This window comes from Malaya genurostris, chromosome 1 (assembly GCF_030247185.1).
Source record: "Malaya genurostris strain Urasoe2022 chromosome 1, Malgen_1.1, whole genome shotgun sequence".
In the NCBI taxonomy this organism is placed as follows: Eukaryota; Metazoa; Arthropoda; class Insecta; order Diptera; family Culicidae; genus Malaya; species Malaya genurostris.
In genome coordinates this window covers 161,849,630-161,875,605 of record NC_080570.1, presented here as the reverse complement: position 1 = coordinate 161,875,605, position 25,976 = coordinate 161,849,630, and the positions used below count along the sequence as shown (strand labels likewise).

Genomic DNA, 25,976 nt, shown 5'->3' with positions numbered 1-25,976 from the left:
AAAAACTTTTTCGGGAATTTGGACAGCTTCTTTGTTCGGAAATCCTCGGGAAAACGGCGTCTTCGAGTACGTTGTCAAATAAGTGAAACGTTTCAGCGATCGAAGAAGTATTGTTTTGGAAATTTGCTATGGTATATAACGACCTTTAGCACGGCATAAAACAAACACAACCCAATGATTTATCTGATGCCAATCTCCCAACGATTTATGAATTGTAAGCTTGCACTAGAACTGAAAGTTCATCATCTAATTAGTTCAGTCGGGCTGAATGAATAACTGATAAGCGTTACGTTACAGTTTTATTGCTTGTTTATACAAGCATCCCCCAGAGAGTGACATAACAAGCCGTGTCAAACTAGGTAAAACAATCTGTACCGCATAAAATAGTGTCATGTCTCTGTGAAATGGAAACTTCCATTCGTTTATCTAATTTGAGCATCACTCCGTTTCCGACAGGTAACTTCACCGCGGAGGCCAAACTGATGCGACGGCGCTTCGAGGACCGTACCAGCCGAACGCAGATGTTGTTGCAACGGGTGATGCAGCAAGCAAGCCGCGAGTACTGGCGTTGTGATCCGGAGCGGAACCAACAGAAGGAAGGTGAAACGTTCCTGCAGTTGACCCGACTGTTGCAGGGCTACGTCGAAAATGAGGTCGACATGAACACCGACAACACCTGCAAGGAGAACTGTGCCCACTACAGTTGGGGTGTGAAGCAGGAACAGTGCTACAAGGATCTGTACTGTTCGAAGCAACCAAAGTGTGCAGGAAAAATCTACAACTGCGAGTACATGGATTCCGACATGTGGATCTGTCCGTCGGCGACCAGCAGCGACCGGCGGTACGATTATATTGAGTACGAGAATGGGATGGTGCTGGGCCAGAAAAAGCACTGTACCCGCGGAACGACCAAGGTCGACTCGTGGTGGCGTTGGTTGTTCTGGCATTGTAGCTACTGTTTCTGTCTGTGCGACGACGCTGGTCCCCGTTCGGATCGACACATAAACATGAAGGAATCGGTATCGGATGTGATGAATAACAAGTAGGTTGAGTCGAAGGCCGCGGAGATATTTGAACTAATTTAAAAATTTTACTTTCACAGAGTCGTAACCGGAATGCGATTTGTCAAAAAGAATCGCATTATTCACCTGGTAATTCAGCAGGGAACACTTCTGCCGAGAGGGCAGATCGACAACACCACATTGGAGTGGGTGGAAGCGGAAAATTACAACATTTTGTCAGCGAATGTTCGCAACGGCCGGGACTATCACACGCTGAGTTACGACAATCGAATCCTGGACCTTGACGACGTAGAAGTTCAGCCATCGTACGTTCTGACGGGTGTTCGATTCCGGCTGTTGGGCACTCATCTCAACCTGGAGATTCGAATGACCGAAATGGACTTCGGCACAGGCAAGCTGGTGGATCCCGACAAAAGCATCTGGATCGGAAGCGACAAAACGGAACACAGTGAAGATAAGAGGTAGGGGTCACCGTTTTAGAGAACGGTGTTTCAGTTATGCTAATCTCTGCTTGTTTTTTTTTCCTTCTACGTAACACAGAACCGAACTCAAATTAGACCGACCGCACGTACCATTGCTGACCCCATCGAAGTCAATCCCGGACTCGGTCAGCAATCAATTCATTCGTTTCCGTGAGAGTGATCGCGGTATGGACGCAGCTCAGACGACGGTACCGTTCTTCGATGCACAGCCGGTGGTTCCGACCAAACCCGTTCCGCTGGCCGGGGCCGGGCTGTTCCACAAGGGGCGACCCAAATTTGGTGGCTTCATTGCACCCAAAGTGCTAACGTACGATTTTGGACCGCACGTTCAGGCACCGATCGAGCAGTTGGATGGCGAGGAGAACCGGCGACAGCAGCGGACAGGTTGAACTGTCAGTGGCCGATACCGAGACGACGTACAGCGGCGGGGAGAGGGGGAAAAGGAAGTGTACTGTTGTCTTGAAACTACTACCAAACTACTGAGAACGGGCGTGAATCGTTTAGTCTATAATATAACCTCGGAAGTAGGTCCCTGAGGGAAGCCCGAGAACAAATTGAGCGACATAAAATTATCTCGTTTGTATTATTATTACTACTACTACGTAGAGCTCCGTGCTAATAAAAAAACCATGATCTATACCATAAACATAATCGCAATTTTGTTTTCCCTTTCTGCAGATGTCGTATGACCAAGATTCATCAGACTATCAATAAAGGAAAAATCCACTGGATCTGAATTTCTCTCATTCTTCTTCTCCAACAGACATAAAACCTCCTCAGTTTTCTTGTGTCAACTGTTAAAGTTGAAGTTGTTGAAAGTTGTTAAAGTTAGCAGGAAAAGAATCCAGAAAATAGGATTTTTTACAGTATTGTGAAATAAACGAAAATCGAACTCGTTAGAACAACTGTTGAATAACCGGTACATAGGGGAGACTAGTTAATTGAAACTGTAGTTAGTTAGTTCTAGCGCTTCGGAGAAAAGGATTAAATCGCAAATTACGACGATGGATGTCAAAATCTAGCTGTTGTGGGAGATCTGCGAAATCAACTGGGGATTGGATTAAATCCGCTACAAAAACAGCTTTCATAGTATTCCGGCGAACAGACAGCAAATCGAGATTTTCGCAGCTTGGAAGATTAGATGCATCTCTCCATGGCAGACGACGCAAAGCGAAATGAACGAATTTCTACTAAACAGCTTTTATTCACACCTCGAGAAGTTTGATAATATCATCAGGATTCTTGATGAGATGAAATAGCTCACTGTCATCGGCAGAAGCTAGCTTGTTTACACTTCAACGAAAAAGTTCAATCTTTGAGATATATTAGAAATATGAACGGTCTCAGATGGCTTACTTGGGGAACTTTGGAACTTGCGATGAACGGTGAAGTAACACAGACACCGTCCTCATCATTTGTATTAACCGATTACAATGATCCAACAGATACATTGAGACTTAACACTAACAATTATAACTAATACATGGATCAATAAGTCCCGAGACTAAAGCAGAGATGGCGCTAGTAGTAAACCAGTAACCACGTCTTTCTAGAGTACTAACGGGTCAAAATTTTAAACCGATCCGACCAGAAACAGCTGAGTTATCGAGGTTGGAGTAAAGCCGTTTTGTAGTTTGTTTAAAAAATGAAAAAAAACGAGTTTCGTGTTTTGAAAAAACTTTGTTTTTTAATGGGTAAAAACACCGTGCAAGCGAAACAATGGATTGAAAAATGTTATCCGGAATGTTCGCCGAGTTTAAACGTTGTCGTACCGACACAAATGACGCGGAACGCTCGGGTAGACCTGTGGAAGCCGTTACACCGGAAAATGTGAGTGAAGTGACAAAAATTATAATGAAAGATCGTAAAGTGAAGCTGTGTGGAAGTGTCTTTACTATCCTTCATGAAAAATTGAGCATGAAAAAGGTTTTTTCCAAGTGGGTGCCGCGATTGCTTTCGATGGAACAAAAACAGCAACGAGTCACCCTGCCACAATTCGATGAAAACAATGGCGAAATTGAACGAATTGGGCTTTGATCTGCTTCTTTATTTGGCTCAAATGAGGAGGTCATCGCTGAAACTGAAGCTTATTTTGAAGCGAAAGATAAATTTTTTTATAAACATGGTATTGAAAAATTGGAAAAACGTTGGAACCATTGTATCACCCTAAAAGGTGATTATGCTGATGAATAAAAAAAATTTTGCAAAAAAAATGTTGTTTCCATTGTTAGTCTCGGGACTTAATGATCCATGTGTTAAATCTATAAACCTAGAACTAGTTGATGACACCAAGTATAACAGGGCAATAATAGTGCTCTTGATTAAAAGGTGAGAGGGAAGAGAAAAGTGGATAGGAAAACGAGCGTGGGCGAATGACGGGGTTAGAATCGACATGTAGATCTAATTAGTGATCAAAAAAATGTTGGAAGACAGAGAGACAGAGAAAACGACGGGGTAAGAATTGGTATGCAGGTCTAATAACTGATAAAAAATAGATGGTGGAAGATAGAGAAAAAGAGAAATGGACGACCAGGTAAATTTGGGCGAGCGAATCTAGTTAGTTTGAACGAAAATACGAAAAAGCTGAATATTCAAACATCGAGCGAACTAAAGCACAATATAATGCTTTAAGACAATGGACATTGACAAAACTCTTAGCGAAAAACGAAACCTTAGAAATCACATAATCGACATGACTTTTGAAAATCCAATCAGGAAGTTCGGTGAGGTGTTTTTAAGGATAAACCGAAAACGGGTCGAAAAAAAGGTCCTGCTAACCCTCAGTTGGATAAACGTATACTGAAGGCGTTCGAGCAAAAGAAGGAGGTTTGGGATGTGGCCAAAAAAGTGGGCACTTCGAAGTCAAATGTTCTTCGTGCTAAAGAATTCGTTTGAATCTTCGAACCTATAAGAAGCAGAAACAACCAAAACGTAGTCCGAAACAAGAAGCATCGATCAGGCCGAGGGTTCAAAAGCTGTACAATACGATTCTTGATGGAAATTTCTACCCATGATTCGAAGCCACAAGGATCCTGTTGTCTTCTGGCTAGATCTTGCTTCTTGCCACTACTCGAAATCAACGGTAGAATGGTATACTACCAAAAATGTCACTTTCGTCCCAAACGACGTGAATCCACCAAATTACCCACAACTTCGACCAATTGAGGAATTTTGGGCATTAACGAAGGCACATCTTAAGAAACATGCCTCGGCAGCCGAAACCCTTCAACAGTTCGAAGAAGATTGGAAAAAAGTGTCAAAACTTGTCGCCATGAAGTCTGTACGGATTTTAATGAGGAACGTTCGCAAGAAGGTGCGCCAGCTAGTCTACAATGGCTAAGTAGCAAATGTTGAGAATAATATTCTGTTGTTGTAGTCTAATATTATCAGTATATCAAACACTTGTGAATTATTTACAGCGAAATCAAAGTGCGTCCATACTTTCTGGGAGAGTCTTTAATGCTTCAAGACAATGGACATTGACAAAGCTCTAAGTAATGCAAAAAACGAAACCTAAAAGCTTGGAGGCCTTAAAAATCACATAATCGACATGACCTTTGAAATTCAACTTTGTATCAAGAATGATACCTAAATCTTAAGCGGTAGACTCGCTAGCTAATTAGCGAGTGTTTGCGAGTAAACGACGTACCGGAACATTTCGAGGCATTTTAAACCAATCTATTGTCGATACATCAGTTCATGAATAATTCAAGCTGTGACTGCAAAAATACAGTGTCGTCGGGCGATTTTACTAGATAATATATCTTAAAATCATCTATGAAAGATCATTGAGTTGGAGCAAGAATAAGAATGGTCCCAAGTGGCTGCCTTGAGGAACTGCCGAGCCTACGGCAAACGGTGCTGTAGTGCAGTAACCGATTTTCACTGACATTTCCCGATCAATTAGATATGATTGAAGCCAGTTGAGTAAAGATCCGAGTTTTTTGAGTTCAGCAACTGCAATTTGGTGGTTTATGTTATCGAAGGCAGCAGAGAAATCCGTATAGTGTCCGTGTCAATCGGAAGACGTACTTGTAAAGATCGAATTATAAAAGATGTAGGACAATTTAGTTGATCGTTTTGGTAAACTGTGCGGCATAGTGCGGCTATCCCACGGTAATTAGATACGTCAGCTTTATTACCTTTCTTGGAAACAGGAACAATATATGATGTTTTCCAAGTATCCGGAAAAGTTCCTGAGTTAAGTGAGATATTGAACAGCATCAACAGTGGAATTATAAGGCTGTCTATTGCCGTGAAATGAGGTTTGAGTAATCTTTTTCACTGGGTGGTTTCAGCACCGTATTTCGATAGAAAAAAAAACGCTCAGATTATCTGCAAAGCACAGGCTGCTTTTCAACAAGGTATCGTTGGAGATTGAATTAATTGTAGTTTAGAAAGCTAAGCAGCTATGAACGCAACTCAAATCAGCTCAGCTTATAAATTTCTGTATACCGTCCATTCTGATATTGCTGTAGATAAATTGGTTTGAAAATCTAGAATTAATCCTGCGATTCAATTGTGCTGTGCTCTAATCTTTTATCTTTTTTTTTGTTTTCTAGAAATAATAAAGACACGGCACACCCCAAATCTTCGAATGTCGAACACAACAAAAGTATTATAATTACGTTGTAATGCGATTATACAGAGAATAGTTATTCAAAATCCTGCTGTTCAAAGCACCACATTTTATTTTCAAGAAGAACTTCGGTTCATCCGATAAAATTGTGAAAATAGTAAATTATTATCCTGTTCTTACTAATAAATCTGACCTGAATTGTAAGTTTTACTATTTTGTGCATATCCTTTCACTGTATAAGTTGTTTGAAATTACTAGATTTATTGGAAATCTTTCAATAAAGCTTGTCAAGAATTAATTTGCTCTGATCCGTTCTTAAACACAACAATTGATTTGAAAAGGCTTCGCAGTTCTCTATGTACGTCTCATTTTCTCTTAATGGTCAACATTAAGAGTTTACTGCCCACTAAAAATGACCTAGCGCCCAGTGGTGGGATGTAGGGACCAGTTTGGGAATCACTGCTTTAGATCAATTTTGGAAAAACAAAGTACGCAAGGTGGTTCTTTGTGACCAAATCTACATGTACAAAAACTTTCATATTCGAACCAATATTTCTTTGAGTTGGGCGCGAAATTCGTCCTTTTTAGAATATAGTCTGTTTTAACAAGTATAATCTCTCGAATAGTTTTTTTTTCCAATCCTATAACTATGACCCGTGGAAAAAAAATACCTACATCCCATGTTGACGTTCGCGACTATGCAAAGCAAAACTTGTACTCACCTGTACCCGCAGTGGGTGCATCATCAGCATCGGTAGCAGATCGGCGGATGGCAGGATATCACTCAGTGACATACCCATCCGTTTGACACCCTGGCAGATAAATGCCGCCAGGTACCGATGCAGCGGAAAGTGAAACGATGCCCGATACAGTTCGTCCTAAAATGAATTATAGCAATTAACAATCCATATAACAAAGTTTCATTGTTACCTTATCGAATTTAGGATGTAGATAGAAGTTAACCGCATCCAACCAGTCCTGCAGGTAGTTTACACAGAAGAGCATAAATTTTTTCGCCAACGGTGCATGCGAGGGATCTTTCAGGTGTGAAATGATGGACCACATCGGGTAGGCACTAGCTTCGAGCTCACAGCTAAACGCGGCCGTGTAGAGGTTCGGTTCAATCTCGACGTGGCTTCCCGTTTCCCGGATATTCACGTTCATGCCTGCGAGGAAGAAAATGGAAACGATGGTATTTACTGCTTAGGCAATAACGACTAGAACTATCATTGTAATTTGTTTATTAGCCCATTTTTACTTTCTTATATTAATTTTGATTTCAACCATTCAAGTTAAACTGCTCAAGTGTATTAGTGTTCCATTCTGAACTGCTATGGACTAGCAAGTTGAAGACGAAACGTATGAAAAATGTTTTAGTGGTTCGTTTTTATTGAAAAAAAAATTTCCAAGCTGTTTGGAACTCAAAGTTTTTGTTTAAATTTAAAGGTTATTTTATGCAAGCGTAGTTTACCATGTGTTGAAAAACTTTACGGCAAAAAAACAAGCGTTTTTTTCAAATTCATATATGAGCAAAACACGTGAAATTTTTAGAATAATGATTTTTCTTAATAAGAGTCATATTCGAAAAATAAAGGCTGTCCGACAAGTCGTAACACGTTTAAACTTGAAAACTACCCGTACAGATTTTTAAATTTTGTAGTCATTTGCCTATCTGTGCGTACAGTGAAAAAGTCCGCGGTAATTGTTGTTCCCGTCAGTTGTGAAGTTCACGCTGTAATTAGATTTGTAGCTGCTAGTATTCATTGAGAACGTAGTTTTTGGAGCTACTATAATAAGTAAAGGAAAGGTTGGTGTCGTGATTTAGACAAGGAACAAATAATTGTTTATGATGAAAAGCGGAGTGCTAGTATGCAAACTGAAGAAGATTTTTTCGACTTTGGAATCAAGAAAAAACTGAGATTTCCCAAAATCGAAAGAAATGTTTGATTCCTTAGAAATGTCATAGAAAAGCGTAAAATGTCGAAATGTATAATCTCAAAAAATATTTTTTGAAAAAAAAAACCAAAATTTTCTAAGTGTCAGAGAGTTGACTAAAAAGTCGAGACAACACCAGATTTATTTATGCCCCTTTTAAAATCAAATTAATTGCTCTCATGCCAACTGTAAACACATATTTGAAACAGTTGACTGCCAATTGGCCCTTTCTCTCAGCGAACGCATCCTTCGATGGCTAAATCAATCACTGTTTTACAATGAAATTGAAGAAATATATTCCCAAAAATAGTTCCTTTTGAAAATTCTAGTAAATAATCTGAAATGTGACGCATTTGCATTGATTGAAACTTCGCTAAAGGTGTACTTTTGGGGATCAAAAAGTGCTATTTATTCTATCGAATGAATTCCCCTTGATACCAGACATTGAAGTTGTCGCATGTCATGTAAGGGGGTTAGATATTCAATTGAAAGGTTTAATGGAATCTTAAAAACGTGGATGCTGGCGTCGGTTTGTTGACGAATTATCGAAAAAACACCAATGGCACTCTTTGGAACATAGCCCGTCGAATGCGCAACCAAAACACCACGAACAAAAGCGAAGAATATTGTAACTACTGGATATTCAATTTCGTTAGAAAAGTATGTTTCGATAAATTTCCGCATCGCGACATCGAATAAAAGCGATACACCGTTTTCGATGGTACGAGTTTTCACTCACGCTCTTGTCATGTAACAACAAAGCCCCTGAGTTTGACTGAGTCAAATACAACTTGTTGGAAAATTTGCCTGACTTGTTGAATTTATTCAACATGTTCCATAAGAGTAATTTTACCCGGCGAAAGACAGCATTTTCGTTGAAACTGGGTATAAATGAACGATAAATTAATAATAATAAGAGTAATTTTGTCCCGCACGACTGGAAACAAGGGAGCACTTTACACGGACTACCGAGTATACGTTTCAGACGCGAAGTCGATAAAGACGGTGTGGTTACGTTTTTGCAAGTAAGCTCAAATAATTACCTGAAATCTATCAAAACCAATTAGCTTTTTTCATCACCTTTCGACAGCAGTCCATTTTTTTAACTGGTATGTCCTATTCTGTTCCGGAACAGAAGATCTTCCGCGTCGTGACATCAAATACAAGCGGAACATCGTTTTCGATGATGAAGTTCTCAATTGCGCTCTTATCGCCCCGGAGCTAGACAGAATTAAATTCGACTTGTTGAAAAATCTACCTGACTCTGCCAAAAGGTGCTTGTTGAATTTATTCATTAACAAGTTCCTTGAGACATATATTGTCCCACACAACTGGAAACAAGTTAGAGTAATCGCCATAAAAAAAAAACCCCGAGAAACCAGCCTCCGATCACAATTCGTATCGGCCGATTGCAATGGTTTTACTGTATACAAAAATTGAACGAAAAAAAAATATTCTCTTTGGGTCAAGACTAATGACTTGCTTTCAGACACAATTTAGTGTCCGCAGGGGCAAAGGAACGTGTCTTGGGTTGCTTGCAACTGGAATTTAAATAGCATTCGCTTGTATAGAATTAGTTTCCCTGGACATCAAGAGCGCTTTTGATTCGGTTTCTTTAAATTTTTTATCTGAGAAGTTGCATCAGTATGATATTTCGCCAGTTTTGAACAACTTTTCATATAATCTATTGCCTGAGAAACCCATGTATTTCGTGCATGTTGATTTGTCGATAATACATGGGTCTTCCTCAGGGCTCATGCTAAAGCCTCATTTTATACAATTTTTACGTGAACAACATCGATGAATGTATCAACACATCTTGCACGCTAGGTCAACTTGCCGAGGACAGCGTTGTGTCTATTATAGGACCCAAAACTGCCGATCTCCAGGGAATTCTACACGATACTCATCGAATTCTCCACGGAGAAAACTAAGCTAGTTGTATCTTCTAGGAAGCGAGAACCAGCACAAATACAGCTTCAACTAAGGGGGTGAAACCACAGTTTAGGTCTTCACATTTAAATATCTCGGGGTCTGGTTTGACTCCAAAGGCACCAGGGGATGTCACATTAGGCGTGACAACAAAGAATCAACTTTCTTCGCACAATAACTGAACGGGACGCCCATCGAATAATAAATTAATCAATTTTACAATTTTTTATTATCATTTAATTCTGCTATTCTTATAGCAGAATTATATGGAAAAAAAAATATCCTGGTGAAATTATTCTGTTCAAACACTCAAACGCTAATAAGTTAATGAATAAATTAATTATTTCGATCAATTAATTTAATAAATTGTATTAAATTTTTGAATAATAGAGCAGTTCGAAAAATTCGACATCCGTATTCAGAACCAAATGAATGAGAAGTCCCGGGCCTAACAAAGAAAAAGTCGATTTTTTACCGTGAAAACTTTTTTATTCTTCAGTATAATCTCCATCTAGAGCGATACTCTTGACCCATCGGTCCTCCAACATTTCGATGCCCTTAAGAAATACAAGATTTGTCAAGGTCTGCAAAATAGGCTTCCGTTTCTGTAATGACCTCAACATTTGACCAAAGCTTTTTTCCCTGGAGAAACCTTTTCAGATTCAGAAATAGATAATAGTCATTGGGGGCCAGGTCTGGAGAATACGGGGGATGGTGGACCAATCCGTACCGCAAATCATTCAACTTCACCGTTGATTTTACGCTGAATGCTGAAACTTGTCTTCGTCCATAGCTTGATGAAAACTAAAACTCGTCTGACACGATCAGCTGTTATTCAAACACTAGCCGATAGATTGTCATGAAATTTTGTATTGGCTTGTTCTCAACAAAAATATATACGGTTCAGAACTATTCACGTCTTTTCTAGGAGAGGCCCGGGATTTTTTATTCCTTCTAGTAAATCATTACAAATGGAATTCTCCTTCATATGAAAAACTTGGTCTTTAAGAATAGAATCGTATGTGGAATTAGGTTACCTGTTAAATTTTGTTTGTTGCAACATCAAGCTTAAGGATGTACGCAATGTCGTGAAATACACCCAAAGTGTACGACGGAGAAAATTCTTTAAATCAGCCCTTTTAAGGGCTAAGAATGTGTTTACAAATTATTAAACTGTTGAAATACGCAAATCGGAAGTGAAAATAAGCAGTTTGATGAACCGTTCGCAGTGCTAACTTCGCATCAAACGAGTACAAATAATAGACAACATTCCGCTACTTTGCGTTCGAGAAATTGTGGGCATTGTGTGTATTGGTTTGAATGCGTTTATGTGACTGGCAGGGTATGCAAGTGGTTTTAGATATTTGATTGATCATTACAACATTTCGTATTTACCTCAATCCATCCGGTTATGTCTCTGACATAACCCACCCGGTCGTTTTATTGTACAGCCATACGACTGGGTTTTGAAAATATTTTACATACAATTTTGTCTTATTGACATTGATGTCATAAGGAGTATATCGAAAAGTAGTTAGCAACATTGATTATTGAATAAAAAGCGAAAAAAACATATTTTGACGTCAGTTTTCGATATATTGTAGAAAAAATACATTTTTATGCATTTCACTGATTATATTGAAGAAAATCCTAGTTTCTGTGAAACGCTCGCACTTTGGACTTGACATTCTTCATTAAATTCTGCACAGTTACTTTTGTGACTTTCCTGGTGGCAGCTGTCCAGTTTTTTTTAACTCCTGCATGTTTTGCGACACTGTACCTTCCTTCCGAAAGTGCCGCTTTACAATTGCCCAATACCTTTCAATTGGCCGAAGATCCGGGCAGTTCGGTGGGTTGATGTCCTTTTCCACGAATTGTACTTTTTTTTGACAACCGCTGTAGAACAGAGTTGGCGTAGTGGGCTGAAGACAAATACGGCCAGAAGAGAGGAGGAGCCTTATGCTTTCTGTACAGTGGCAGCATTCTCTTCTTCAAACATTCTTTCTCGTACACCTTGACGTTAATTGTGCCCTTCGTGAAGAAAATCGACGACCGCAAACCACAGGTACAAATTGCCTGCCAAACCAACACCTTCTGCCCAAACTTTTCCATCGCCACCGTGGTATCAGCGTCTTCCAGGTCCTGGTAAACCGATTTCGTATAATATTGCGGTCCGGGCAGCGCTCGAGAGTCTTCCTTGGCGTAGGTTTCGTCGTCGATCAGGATGCATCCGCCTTTATTCTGTAGAATCCGGTTATACAGTTTTGGCGCTCTTGTTTTGGCCTGAACTTGCTGTACCAGGGACTTTTTTGGCACCTTCTGTTTCTTGTACGTTTTCAGGGAGTTCCGAACTTTGATCCGTTGAATCATCCCGATGCTGGTGTTTAACTGCTTGGCCAAATCCCGCGTCGACGCCGATGGGTATTTCCTGATGTACTCAACCACTTTTAAGTCCCGGCCGGGCTGGCTGGGACCCGTTTTCCTACCGGATCGTGGCAAAGCCTTCATGGAAAGGGTCTTACCGAACTTATCGATAATATTTTTGACACTGGTGTTGTGCACTTTCACCCGTTTGGCAGTTTCGTTGTACGTGACACCACTCTCTGAGCACCAAGTGTGCAGAATTTTCTTTCGCGTTTCCGGATCAATTCGACTCATCATTGAAATGATAAATCGTACCGGAACCAATCGATTGCGCAGCTGTTATTGACATGTAAACAAACATGTCACCGCAAAACACGCTACAAAAAATTAAGCCATTTCAGAGTAATAACTGTTTGAATGTTGCTAACTACCTATCGATACACTCCTTACTAGGGTTTTGTACTTGAACGTTTTCGTAGTTTTCAACAAATAGAATGTCTCAACCGCGACAAGATCAAACATTTCGTAAAACTACGAGACGAGAGTCGCTAACATCTCAACTGTGCCAATAAAATTGCAGCTGAAAATCACTTCCGCATTCGACTTACCTTGCAACATCGACAGAAACTGGAACCACATGTCGATCAGATTGTCGTCCTTCAGGAACACAAGTGCCACCGATTCGTGCGATAGGACGTTGTTGAAATCGGATGCCAGCGGCCAGTAGCAGTGATCCTTCATCACCCGTTTGGCGCAGTCCACCACGTAGTGGAAGTTTTTGTCTGGATCTAAAAGTACATTCCCGGTTTGTTGGAGGTGTGTGTGTGTGTTTTGGTTCGATTCCGACACTACTTACCGTGAAGCGTGTTTGGTGTAAGAATTTTCGACATCATCTGCCGCATACTGATGATCATGACGTGCAGTAAACTTAGTTCTTCGACCATCTTCAGAGCGAGGCTTTCGTTCGAGAACAACTGAACGCTCATGTGGACCACCCGGTTGCTGAGTGTGTCCGGATCATTGGACATCTCCAGCACGCTCGGTATCCTACAGTAGTGCATCACAAATGTTCGCGTGAGATGTTCCTGAAAAGTAAAAAAAAAAAGATTAGGTTTTTAAATATTGATGCTGGTGGAATGACATACCTTATAGTCTTGATCCGGCAGCATGTTTAACAGGAAGCACACGATATTCTGCGGGAACTCGTACTTGAACGTCCAAAATATAAACTCTTCCAGTAGAGTCTTGTGTACAATCGTTTCCCCCAGCGCGGGCAAATGCCGATACTCGTCGGGTGGTTCCGGTGATGGGAACAAACGTACCGCATCCTCATACTTCCGCCGGCTTTGCTCGAGAAAACTGCCATACTGATTGGACGGGAACGGGGGTTCGACCAGCTTCCGGTAGGTTTCCTCGTCGATCAGTGCTTTGGTCATGACCCGTCGCATCAGTTCGCCCATGTTGTTGAACTCCATCAGCATGCTGCAGTAGTCATCGCAGTACTTGGCCGTTCGACTGTACACGGCCGAATTGTGAATCTTGGCGCTGTGATTGCGGAAGTGCAGCAACAGTCGCAACAGCAACCGAGGCATCATGGCTTCCGCTACCACCATCAGATCGTCCGGCACCGGAACCTTGTTCTGTCGATTGTTGATACCGTGATCGCTGCAGAAACCTTCGGCCTTCATGACCGAAGTATCGCCACAGTCGCACGCACCGCCGGCCAACGAAAGGAACATGTTGAAATCGTGATCGGTGTGATTGCCCCGCTTGAAGCAATCCCGACAGATGGACATACAGGGCGAGATGCCGCACGTCCGGCACCGGTATGCCACCACGTGTGGGATCCAGACTAGACCGCACTTGGCGTGGTTGTCGTAGCCGCGCACTGCAAAGAAAAAGAAGAAAACAATCAGAGAAGTCAATTAGTTTCATCACGGTTCATGGCAACGGTCTGGGTCGGTAATGATCTTTCGTAGTGCGATTCTAACCATACTTTGGATTAGTTCTGTTTGTACTGATTGTTTCAGTCAGTTGCCAAGTGTCAGCCCGCCAGTATCACAACATCCAGTAGGTTGTTTTCGGTCAACCCAAATTCAAAACAACTTCCATTTATAGCTTCGGACGTTGCGCCGTATTGATTGACGCCGTGCTCAAACGACTGCAGACGAGGTCACCACGAACCTCACTTAGAGATTCCATTTCGTTTGTAAAAGATGACATCACACGCGTATGCGTTCGGTTTTTTTTCTCGTATTTTAGACCCCACCCACATTTAGACGATGTTTGAAAAAGTCACGTTACATGCTACGGGCTAGTTGCGAAATTTTTCACTAAAAAAATACTTCTCCCTACAGCCAGAGTTTTTTTTTACCTTGTTCCTACTGCTGCTGGAGTTGCTTAGGTTCAATATCTCACTTTTTTTATTACATTTACGTAATGTACTTTCAACCTTCACACGCGAGATCGTGCTCAATGGGGGAGCCAAAGTCAAACACTTTGCGTGTTTGTGCTGCATTTTGAAAAAAAGCCCTTTTTAGTTCTGGTTTTCTTATATTGCTTGGATGATAGCATTTTTCCACCGGAATTCATTTATTTTCTTGGCCTATGTTTTGGAACGCCTAAACCCTCCCGAACTGACGAACGTGATGTTAGACGTGATTCCAGATACGTAAAGTTACCGATCGAAGCCGTTTGAGGAAACGTAGAACTAAACTCAAAAAGAAGCAGAACTCGACTTGTCAAAATATGTTTGCCAATTTTCGCGAACTGGAATACAAATCCAAGGTATCTTGGTCTCATAAAGCTTGCTATTAAATTTTATACAGATCGGGAGTAACTGAGTAAAATGTTCAAAAAAATAAAAAATAAAATAAAAAAGTGCACTTGATTATCAACAGAGACCACCACTGGACTAATTCTCGCAAGCTTAGATTTAATTGGAAAATCTTACAATCCAATAGAACCGAATCGATTTTTTTTCTTACTTCGGGCCAAGAAATGCAGCTATTGGAGACATTTTGTCGAAGGTTTGTCAAGAGAAATCTCAATGAGCACTCTTTGGAATACGGCCAGACGAACGAGGAATCGTAACGTAGGAAATGAGAGTGAGGAATACTCGAACCGATGGATATTTGATTTTGCGATTTTCCAAATAATGGTTCCATTGATAGCCCCTTTCCAATGATGGAATTTTCCATAGCACTCATGTCTTGTAACAATAACGCTCCTGGGTTGGACAGAATTAAATTCAACTTGGTGAAGAATCTGCCCGACCTCGCAAAAAGACGTTTATTGGAATTGTTCAACAAGCTTCTTGAGCAAAATATTGTCCCACCTGACTGGAGGCAAGTGAAAGTTATCGCCATTCAAAGGCCGGGGAAATCAGCTTCCGATCACAACTCATATAGATCCTTCGCAATGTTGTCCTGCATCAGAAAATTGTTCGAAAAAATTATTCTACGACGTCTCGACACTTGGGTTTGTTGTCAGAAACTCAGTTGGGCTTCCGTAGAAATAAAGGGACGAATTATTGCCTTGCATTACTTTCGTCTGACATCCAAATTGCCTTCGCTCAAAAACAACAAATGGGATCTGTATGTTTAGACATTAAAGGAGCATTTGATTCAGTTTCCATTTATGTTCTTCCAGACAAGCTCCACCAACATGGACTTCCACCGGTTAGAAATAAATGTTTGCACAGCCTTTTGTCAGAGAAGTGCATGTATTTTTCTCATGCCGTTTTGGCAACAATCAGAATTAGCTACATGGGTCTCCCGCAAAGCTCATGCCCCAGTCCGCTCCTGTATAATTTCTATGTAAACGACATTGACAGCTGTCTCGTTACCCCATGTAAACTAATACAATCGGCAGATGATGGCGTGGTTTCAGTTACTGGACCCAAAGCTATTGATCTGCAAAAACCATTGCAAGATACCTTAGATAACTTGTCCGATCGGACTGTTCATCTGGGTATCGAATTCTCTGCGGAGAAAACTGAGCTGGTCGTCTTTTCAAGAAAGCATGATCCCGCGCAGCTTCAGCTTCATATGATGTGAAGAATGATCCAGCAGGTTTTGACTTTCAAATACCTCGGGATGAGGTTTGAAACCAAATGCACTTGGGTAGGACACATTAGGTATCTGATACTTAACAAAATGCCAACAAAGAGTAAATTTTCTTCGAACAATAACAGGATTTTGGTGGGGTGCTCATCCGGAAGATCTAATAAAATTGTACCAGACAACGATTCCTTCAGTGATGGAATATGGATGCGCTTGCTTTCGTTCCGCTGCAAACTCTCATATTATTAAACTGGAGCGAATTCAGTATCGTTGTTTGTGAATTGATTAAGACTCGACACATACAATGAGTCTTGAAGTTCTGGTGGGAGTTCTTCCATTGAAGGATCGTTTTTGGGAGCTTTCATCGCGACTGCTAATAAGATTTGAGGTACTGAATCCCCTGGTTATTAATAACTTCGAAAGGCTAGTTGAGCTTCAATCTCAAACAAGATTCATGGCAGTATATTTTAACCATATGTCACAGGAAATCGACCCTTCAAGATATATTCCTATCCGTGACAGCCTCTTAAATGTCCCTGACTCAACTCTATTTTTCGACACATCCATGCAGCGCGAAGTGCGTGGAATCCCGGAACACCTACGCTCGAAGGAAATCCCAAAAATATTTACAAGTTAGTTCAGGCATGTTGACTCTGAGAAAATATTTTACACGGACGGATCACGAATTGAAGAGGCTACTGGTAGGCTTCAAGAACCTGCATCTGTTTATATAGCAGAGTTAGCAGCAGTTCATTACAGTTTGAGTGTAATCGTCACATTATCTCCAAACCATTATTTTCTCTTCACAGATAGTCTGAGTGCAATTGAAGCCATTCGCTCAAACGCTGCTGGCAAAAATGAACCATGTTTCTTGGGCAAAATAAAACAGTGCCTGAACGTCATATTGAATAATAATTATCAAATGACAATAGTTTGGGTCCCGGCTCATTGCTGAGCGATCGATTGCTTTCAACGAATTCTATCGCGCGACTCGACAAAGAACACTACACGTTAGATGCACATCTCCTTCGAATTGGACTTTCCGAGACTAATCATTGTGCTTCTGGCGAAGGCTATCGCGATATTGATCATGTCGTTTGGACATGCGTTGAGTATCGTGATGTCAGATCTCAACTATTAACATAAATTCCTTACGTACCCAAGGTAGACTATCCAATGTCCCAGTTCGTGACATTCTTGCTTGTCGTGACCTTTCTTACATGTAACTTCTTTGTCACTTCATAAAGACAATTGAAGTTTCAATTTAATAATTTACCCTTTTGAGGGTTAGTTCTGACTCCTACTGCGTCCATTAGTTCATCTAATAGCAAAATTTTAATAAAAATGATGTGCTGATGAAAACAAAATAGGTTACGAAATCAACAACAAAATGTATAAAAATTTCAGCTTATTTTATAATTTATAGCAGTTAATCGTTTGGTTCAAATAATGTTCTTAAGTAGATTTAATAATAAATAACGAAATACCTAATATGATATTTAAAAAATAAGAGGAATATGTTTTATTAAACTCAAATCGTTGTGACTATATTAGTACTATATTAGGATAAGAATTCTATGTAAAAGTGATGCCACGGCTAAGAAAAACTTATGTAAATTGCCTTAAAAAATAAACGTATTTATGGAAAAAAATACATCCTACATCAACTGTTAGTTGAATGAAACGCACATTTCTTACTTTTGAGTGCGATGTTTTATGCGAACGTTTTTTCTTTTATCGACAAGTTTGTTCTAGGTATTATTGAACGGATAGCTCTAAATTGGATCCACGGATACCGAAATACATTCTTATATTCGTTCTATTCAAGTATAGGTGAGAGTCATCAATTCATCCACGCAAGTTCATTCGTTTGATCCTCACTTCACAAGCAAGTGCTTGGATGAGTGTCGGTCTCTTGTGTGTTTGTATCTGTGAAATAAGAAAAGAGAGAAAGAGAGAGAGAGATCGGCAGTGGTATTGCACTCCAGCAGGTGTGTTGCCGCTGTGAATCCACTGGGGCCGGCTCGGGTCTAGTTCCCGCTATAATGAACCTAATGGAAACTCACCGATCAGTATAGCCATAGATGGAGATGGCATTCGAATTTTCTCCTTGAAAAAAATATGGGTGATCTCAGACGATTAGACCCAGCTTGGGGAACTGTAAAGTGTAAAGAACCACTTACAGCTTATGTTTTGTGAAGAGTCAAAGAGACTACCTCATGCATATTAATATCCACGCGTTCACAACAACACGACATTCAAATTCTGAATTTGTTTTGTTGTTTACATGTCAACTGACTGACAACTGCGTCACTCGATGGCACACACGAAGTGTCAATGATCTCTTCTTCCGTCGTGCGTGGATGTTGGATTATCTCTTGCTATTATTGCTGATGATGATGATCGGTAAAATCGGCCCATTTTTTGCGCGTGTCTCGGAATTCTACTTTCTGTCTGTTGCCTTAAGTAATATCCCAACCCATTGAACTAGGCTCAGCAGCCACGTGAACCAGTACCATAACGAAACTCGTTGCTCCCAACTCGCTCTCTCTGTCTCTGTCTCTGTCTCTCTGGGTCGTTGGGTTCTGAAGATCAGGCTGCAATGGGTTCAATGACTTCCTACCGTGCCCCGTTGTTTGTTGAACTGTTGAAGTGGTGGTGGTGGTGGTGATGATGATGATGGTATCGTGATGGGCTGACAACTCTCAAAACCAATCCAGGAAAGATCAAGTTTTCTATATTGTTCAGAAATGATGATCTGATCGAAACTGGCTCTAGCTTCGAAGGCTCGTGCACTTGGAGGATTTCACTTGGAGGAGCTTCCTCCGAATTGAATATTTTCTTTGACATCGAAAGAGCGTTTTTCTCCATTCCATTATGCAATCTCGGTGGCCGGTCGCGCGCGCGAGAAACAACCACAGCGCCAATCTCGCGGCGTGCAAGTTCATGGAACCAAACGACCTTGACAGTGGAGGAACTTTCGAACCGTCTCTCCATCCGCCACCGCCAGCCACCGTTCAGAGTGCATTGCAGCACGATCGCAATTCGAAAAACAGTCGAAGCGCTGGTGGCGGGGGTGGTGGATGCTCGAGAGAGGAAGGTGAAAGTATGTCGTCATGGCCGTGTGTGTGTTTTTTTTTGTTTTTTCGAACGGGTCGCGCACTGAGACGGAAGGTGAATGAAACAGAGATACGATGCGCGGGATACTTTCACCGTTGTCTACCACCTATTTGCTGCAAAGGCGACAGATTGAACTTTTTTTCGCCTCTGATCGCCTTATTCGGTGCGTGCATTAAGGATGTACGTCACAAGAAAATATTCGGCAAAATTCATCCATTCAGTCGATCAACTCTAAACTTTCGGGGAATTAAATCAAAAATATTATTTAGTTTTTTTTTCATGTTAATTTTATTTATTATTTATTATATTATTTATTTCTATTTCAATACCACATCCAAATGCACGAATTTTCTTCGTAACACTACTCATAAAATTTTGAACTACCACCCGGCGAAGGACCTTATATGGTTAAAACCGGGTATAAATAAACACTCCGAAAAAAAAATACCTTGTACTATGTTTGGTTCAACACTTGTTTTTTCGAGGAAATCCGTTTTTTTAATCATATCTTCCTCCAATTTTACTTTCTTTTCCCAATACTTGTCGATAGTAGTTGACATCATTAGCCTTGTACCATTTCAAAACATCTTTCGAGTAATGGCACGAGGCTAAATCCAGCCAAAAAAACGTAGGACCTCTGTATGACCTAAGGAAATCTACCCGCTTGTAATCCTTCTCTCTGCATGGAAATCCATTCTGTAACTCGTTATATCAATTCAAAACTTGAGATCCCGAAGATTGTACAACTTCCAGTTTCCCGCCGATGCACTGTGACGCCAAGGTAACGGTAACCCATAGAAAAAAAGTACTTGTTCATATGAAACTTCACATATTCGCGATAAGACAAGTACTCCAGAAGTGTTGTGAATCCAACGTACCCACGCATAACCTATTCATTGACTTCAAAGCGGCATACGACACAATCGATCGAGAACAGCTATGGCAGATAATGCACGATTGCGGTTTCCCGGATAAACTGACGCGATTGGTCAAAGCAACGATGGATAGAGTGATGTGCTACGTCCGAGTATCTGAGAGTCCCTTCGAATCTAGGAGAGGGCTACGTCAAGGTGGTGGATTTTCTTGTATCTTATTCAATATTGCCTTGGAAGGTGTGATTCGAAGAGCGAGGATCGACACGAGTGGCACGATCTTCCGAAAGTCCGTACAACTTTTTGGCTTCGCTGAAGATATTGATATTGTGACCCGTAACCTTGAGAAGATGACGGAAACCTACATCGGACTGAAAGCTGAGGTTAGGCGTATCGGACTGGCAATAAATGCGTCAAAAACAAAATACATAAGAGGAAGGAAGAGTCTCTAGAGAAGAAACACTACGCCTCCTACCACGAATATTGATAGACGGTGACGATATCGAGGTGGTTAACGAGTTTGTGTATTTGGGCTCACTGGTGACCGCCGATAATGACACCAGCAGAGAAATTCAGAGACGTATTTTGGCAGGGCATCGTGCGTACTTTGGACTCAGAAAAAAAACTTTCGATCGAGAAAAGTACGCCACCGCACGAAATTGACCATCTACAAAACGCTCATTAGACCGATTGTTCTCTATGGTCACGAGATCTGTACTTTGCTGGCTGAGGAGCAACGCGCCCTTAGTGTTTTCGAAAGAAAGGTACTGAGAACCATCTATGGCGAAGTGCAGATGGAAGATGGAACGTGGAGACGGCGTATGAATCATGAATTGCAACTGCTGCTAGGAGAATCACCTATCGTACGGACAGCTAAAATCGGACGTCTACGATGGGCTGGGCATGTCATAAGGATGTCGGACGACAGCCCAGTGAAAATGGTTCTTGAATCTAATCCGACTGGTACAAGAAGAAGAGGAGCGCAGCGAGCAAGGTGGATCGATCAAGTGGAGGGTGATCTCAGAAGCATCCGTGCCTTGAGCAGCCATGGACAGAGTTATGTGGAGACGTATTCTTGATACAGCAAAGGACACCCCAGGCCTATAGCTGTTAGGTAAGTAAGTCATATGAAACTTTAATGCTAATAAATTTTCCAGGAAATCAAGAATCATCGGCCTTGTACCACTTCGAAACATCTTCCGAGCAATGGCACGAGGGTAAATCCAGCCAGAAAAGTGTAGGACCACGGTGTGATCTTAGAAGTGAAGTAAAGTAAACGCGTTATGTATAAAGACTGTCCCATAAAGTATGGACGCACTTTGATTTCGCTGTAAATAATTCACAAGTGTTAGATATTCAAATTTTATTCGATAAATATTAGACTACAACAACAGAATATCATTCTCAACATTTGCTACTTAGCCATTGTAGACTAGCTGGCGCACCTTCTTGCGAACGTTTCGCATTAAATTCCGTACAGGCTTCTTGGCGGCAAGTTTTAACACTTTTTTCTAATCTTTTTCGAACTGTTGAATGGTTTCGGCTGCCGAGACATGTTTCCTAAGATGTGCCTTCGGTAATGCCCAAAATTCCTCAATTGGTCGAAGTTGTGGGCAGTTTGGTGGATTCATGTCTTTTGGGACGAAAGAGACATTTTTGTAGTATACCATTCTACCGTTGATTTCGAGTAGTGGCAAGAAGCAAGATCTGGCCAGAGGACAACAGGATCCTTGTGGCTTCGAATCATGGGTGGCGGTCGTTTTCATTCCTTGATGTATATTTCGCTGTTAATTGAAGCAGTGTTGATGAAGTGTTAAGAAATCTTACCGCAGCTACAAATTGCTTGCCAGACCATAGCTTTCTTACCAAATTTTTCGACTTCAATTGATGTCTTGGACTGGTTTAACACTTGCCCTTCTCGCACCGTATAATATTGTGGTCCCGGCAAGGATTTGTAATCGAGTTTCACGTAGGTTTCGTCGTCCATGATTATGCAGTTCAAATTTCCAGCAAGAATCGTATTGTACAGCTTTCGAACCCTCGGCCTTATCGATGCGTCTTGTTTCGGACTACGTTTTGGTTGTTTCTGCTTCTTATAGGTTCGAAGATTCAAACGTTCTGTAGCACGAAGAACATTTGACTTCGAAGTACCCACTTTTTTGGCCGCATCCCGAATTTAACCCTCCTTCTTTTGCTCGAACGCCTTCAGTATACGTTTATATACGAACTACCATGCATTTCGCATGGCTTTTTCACTTACTCCTTCCATTTTTGCTATCTTTCTCAGTGACAGTCCGCGTTCTGTGCACCATTTGTACACAATTTTTCGACGTTGGAAACAAATAAACAACTGCACAAGTGGCTAGAGAAGAGTGTAAACAACAAGACGCAGCCATAAAAATTGACAGATTCTGAACCATCGCGAAATGGCAGCGGTTTTTGGTTGCGTCCATACTTTCTGGGACAGTCTTTACTCGGCCGTTGGTAGTCCCGGTTATCACAAATGGAGTGCTCCGATTTCCACATGAGCAAAGTGCTTGCCAAATCATTTTTTTTTTGGGAAAACTGAAATCTTTTGCTTTCTAAGGTTTGACAAGTGGTACGTGAAATTTATGAAATCTATGATGAACAGTAAAAAACAGGAGTCCCAGAAGCTGCCTGACGCCTACTTTCACGTAGGTCTTGTCATCCATAATGAGACAATAAGACGTCTGGGCATAGAGCTTCCGTGCACGTTTTTTTCCCACCGTTGTCTGCCGTTCATTGCGATTCGGTGTCTTTTGAACTTGGTACGTGTGAAGTTCTGCTCCTCTTGCCGGAAAATTTCACTCAACAGCAGTTTTTTCGCCACCTCGTGTCACATAAAAAAGATGAAAATTTACTAATTTTTCTTCTGAATTTTATTTCGATCCGACTTCCGGTTCCGGATTTACATGGTGATCAATGTAAAAATTCCAACTTCAAATTTTTTTTTTCACTCTTCTCAGAGATGGCGTGACCGATTCTAACAAACTCGGTGAAAGGTTTTAAGGTCAAATAAAAGGTCTTATGATCCCATACAAAACTTCCAAATTTCATCTGAATCAGGAATTCCGGTTCAGGAATTATAGGGTAAAGTGTGTTAAAAAATTTATACTGTCACTTACGAATTAAAAAAAACGTTGAAAAAAACCTAAACTGACCTCCAAACTACCCCAATCGGCAGTCATTAACTCAGTAGATATTCAAACAAATCAATTCCGGCTAGCTTGATTCCCGGCTTCTGGTTCCGGAAGTACTGATTATATACTCCAAAATGAATCTCACTCACTGTTCTCAAAGATGACGTGATATTAATAAACTTAAGTTCAAATGAAAGATCTCGTGATTCCATACACAACTTTTAAATTTCATCCGGATCCGACTGCCGGTTCCGGAATTAAAGGGTAAAGTGTGTAAAAGATTTTGTACTCTCACTTAAAGCGACAAAACAAAGCAAAACGTAAAAAAATCCTAATTGGCCTCTGCACTACCAACTAACTCTGATTCCGACTATCATGATTCCCGGTTTTCGATTAACGACGGGAGATAATATTCATATACTTAAAAAAGAATCTCACTTTCTTTCCTCAGAGATGGCAGATCCGAAAACGCTAAAAATTGGAATTTAGTAAATTAAACAGTAGAAGCAGAAAGCCCGTAACTGTAAAAAAAAAAAAGAAACTAGAAAGTAGAAAACTGAGAATAAAAACGAAAACATGAAACAAAAACAGAAACTAAATGACAGAAACGGCTAATCAGAGACTGAAAACTATAAATCAGAAATCAATTGCTCAAAATTAGATAAACAAAGGGTCAGAATTTAGAAAACCATAGATTAAAAACTAGCTACTAGAAGTCAGAAACTTGAAAATGCAAGCGATAAATCATAAAAATGAATCATAAAACTACAAATAGGAAATCAGAAATGAAACAAGAGAAACTTAAAGTCAGAAGCAAAGCACTATAAATTGGATTTTAGCGAACTAGACAGCAGAAACTGAATAGCTGTAAATCAAAAAACAGAAACCAGAAAGTAGAAAACATAGACTAAAAAACTGAAACTTGAAACTAAAAACAGAAATTTTAAAGCAAAAGCAAATGTCAGAAACGGCTAATCAGAGACTGAATACTAGAAATCAGAAATCAATAGCTCAGAACCAGAAAAAAACAAAGGGTGAGAATTTAGAAAACCATAGATTAAAAACTAGCTACTAGAAACCAGAACTTGAACAGGCGAAAAAATTATGAAAATGGATCATAAAACTACAAATGGAAATCAGAAATGAAACAACAGAAACTGGAAGTCAGAAGCAAAACACTATGAACTGGACTTAAGCCAACTAGAAAGCAGAAACTGAATGTTCGTAGTTGTAAATCAAATAATAGAAACCAGAAAGTAGGAAACTTAGACTAAAAAAAACTTGAAACTAAAAACAGAAATCAAAGAGCAGAAACTGCTAATTAGAGACTAAAAGTCAAAAACTCGCTATCAGAAATCAGTAGCTCAAAACCAGAGGTCCCTCAGTCAGAATTTAGAAAACCATAAATTGAAAACTAGAAACATGAAACTTTAAAATGTAAGTAGAAAATCAGAAAACATAAAATCAGAAATGATACAACAGAAACTGGAAACCAGAAGCAAAAAAAAAAAAAGAAACCGGTTAATTTAAATAAAAAATCTGAAACCAGAAAGTAAGAAACATAGACTAAACAATAGAAACATAGAACAGAAAACAGAAACCAAAGGGCAGAAATAACTAATCACAAAGTTGACCTCATTAGCCCTGTACAACTTCGAAACATCTTTCGAGTAATGGCACGTGGCTAAGCCAACCAGAAAAGCGTAGGACCTCTATGTGACCTTAGAAGTGGAAGTACTACTGTGGGTAAGACTTTGTTCATAATTTTAAAATGCTTTATGTATTCTTCCAAATATATTTCTTCCCCCTTAAAAGTATTCCCTCTAGCTTCAATACACTTATGCCAACGTTTTTTTTTTCAATCCTCGAAACAGTTGTTAAAGTCAATTTCCGGAATAGCCTTCAATGCGCGTAGCGATTCACGTTGGATGTCTTCAATTGACTCAAAGCGGTTTCCCCGGAGCGGTCGTTTGAGTTTACTGAATAGCCAGAAGTTACACGGAGCTAAATCAGGCGAATATGGAGGTTGAATTTTTTGACGAAAAATCACGAAGAATCAATGCAGTAATGAATGACGGTGCATTATCGTGGTGAAAAAAACGGGAACGGGTCATTTCGCCGAAAGTCGTTTCGCCGAAAAAGTCATTTTGGCGAAAGGGTCATTTCGCTGAAAGGGTCATGTCTCCTGTATAACTGATGTGGTGCAGCTACATAACCAAAGCCAAGATGGCTCGGCGGCACTAAGCCGCTGAGCCGACACCAGCTGAGTCGGCCGCCGATCCGCCGTCGTAAGCGGCGGCCTCTTGCATACAAACCTGTAACCGACTCGTTTGCCCGGTCTACTCAAAGCTAGGTTTCTTTGCGTTAGTTAGGAACGAGCGGTAGCGAGGTCGGACAGCACATGAACCAAAACGATGTGGCGTAGCCGCATTAGATATTTTTTTC

At 40.6% G+C, this 25,976-nt stretch overlaps 2 protein-coding genes across 15 annotated transcripts in view; one reads left to right on the top strand and one right to left on the bottom strand.

Annotated features, from left to right (window-relative positions):
• LOC131426543 (uncharacterized) overlaps window positions 1–2,155 on the top strand; it is a 32,247-nt gene extending 30,092 nt beyond the window's left edge. For all 5 annotated transcript variants that reach the window (XM_058589367.1, XM_058589371.1, XM_058589369.1 and 2 more), the window contains 3 exons: window positions 457–1,042; window positions 1,103–1,483; window positions 1,563–2,155. In XM_058589367.1, the coding sequence (XP_058445350.1) occupies window positions 457–1,042; window positions 1,103–1,483; window positions 1,563–1,893 (1,298 nt within the window). In that variant the 3' untranslated portion in view covers window positions 1,894–2,155. The remainder of the gene's footprint in view (window positions 1–456; window positions 1,043–1,102; window positions 1,484–1,562) is intronic.
• LOC131426542 (E3 ubiquitin-protein ligase Ubr3) overlaps window positions 1–25,976 on the bottom strand; it is a 97,160-nt gene that overhangs the window by 46,951 nt on the left and 24,233 nt on the right. For all 10 annotated transcript variants that reach the window (XM_058589357.1, XM_058589359.1, XM_058589358.1 and 7 more), the window contains exons 3-7: window positions 13,460–14,202; window positions 13,171–13,399; window positions 12,923–13,102; window positions 7,014–7,249; window positions 6,806–6,961 (exon numbers count right to left, since the gene is read on the bottom strand). In XM_058589357.1, the coding sequence (XP_058445340.1) occupies window positions 6,806–6,961; window positions 7,014–7,249; window positions 12,923–13,102; window positions 13,171–13,399; window positions 13,460–14,202 (1,544 nt within the window). The remainder of the gene's footprint in view (window positions 1–6,805; window positions 6,962–7,013; window positions 7,250–12,922; window positions 13,103–13,170; window positions 13,400–13,459; window positions 14,203–25,976) is intronic.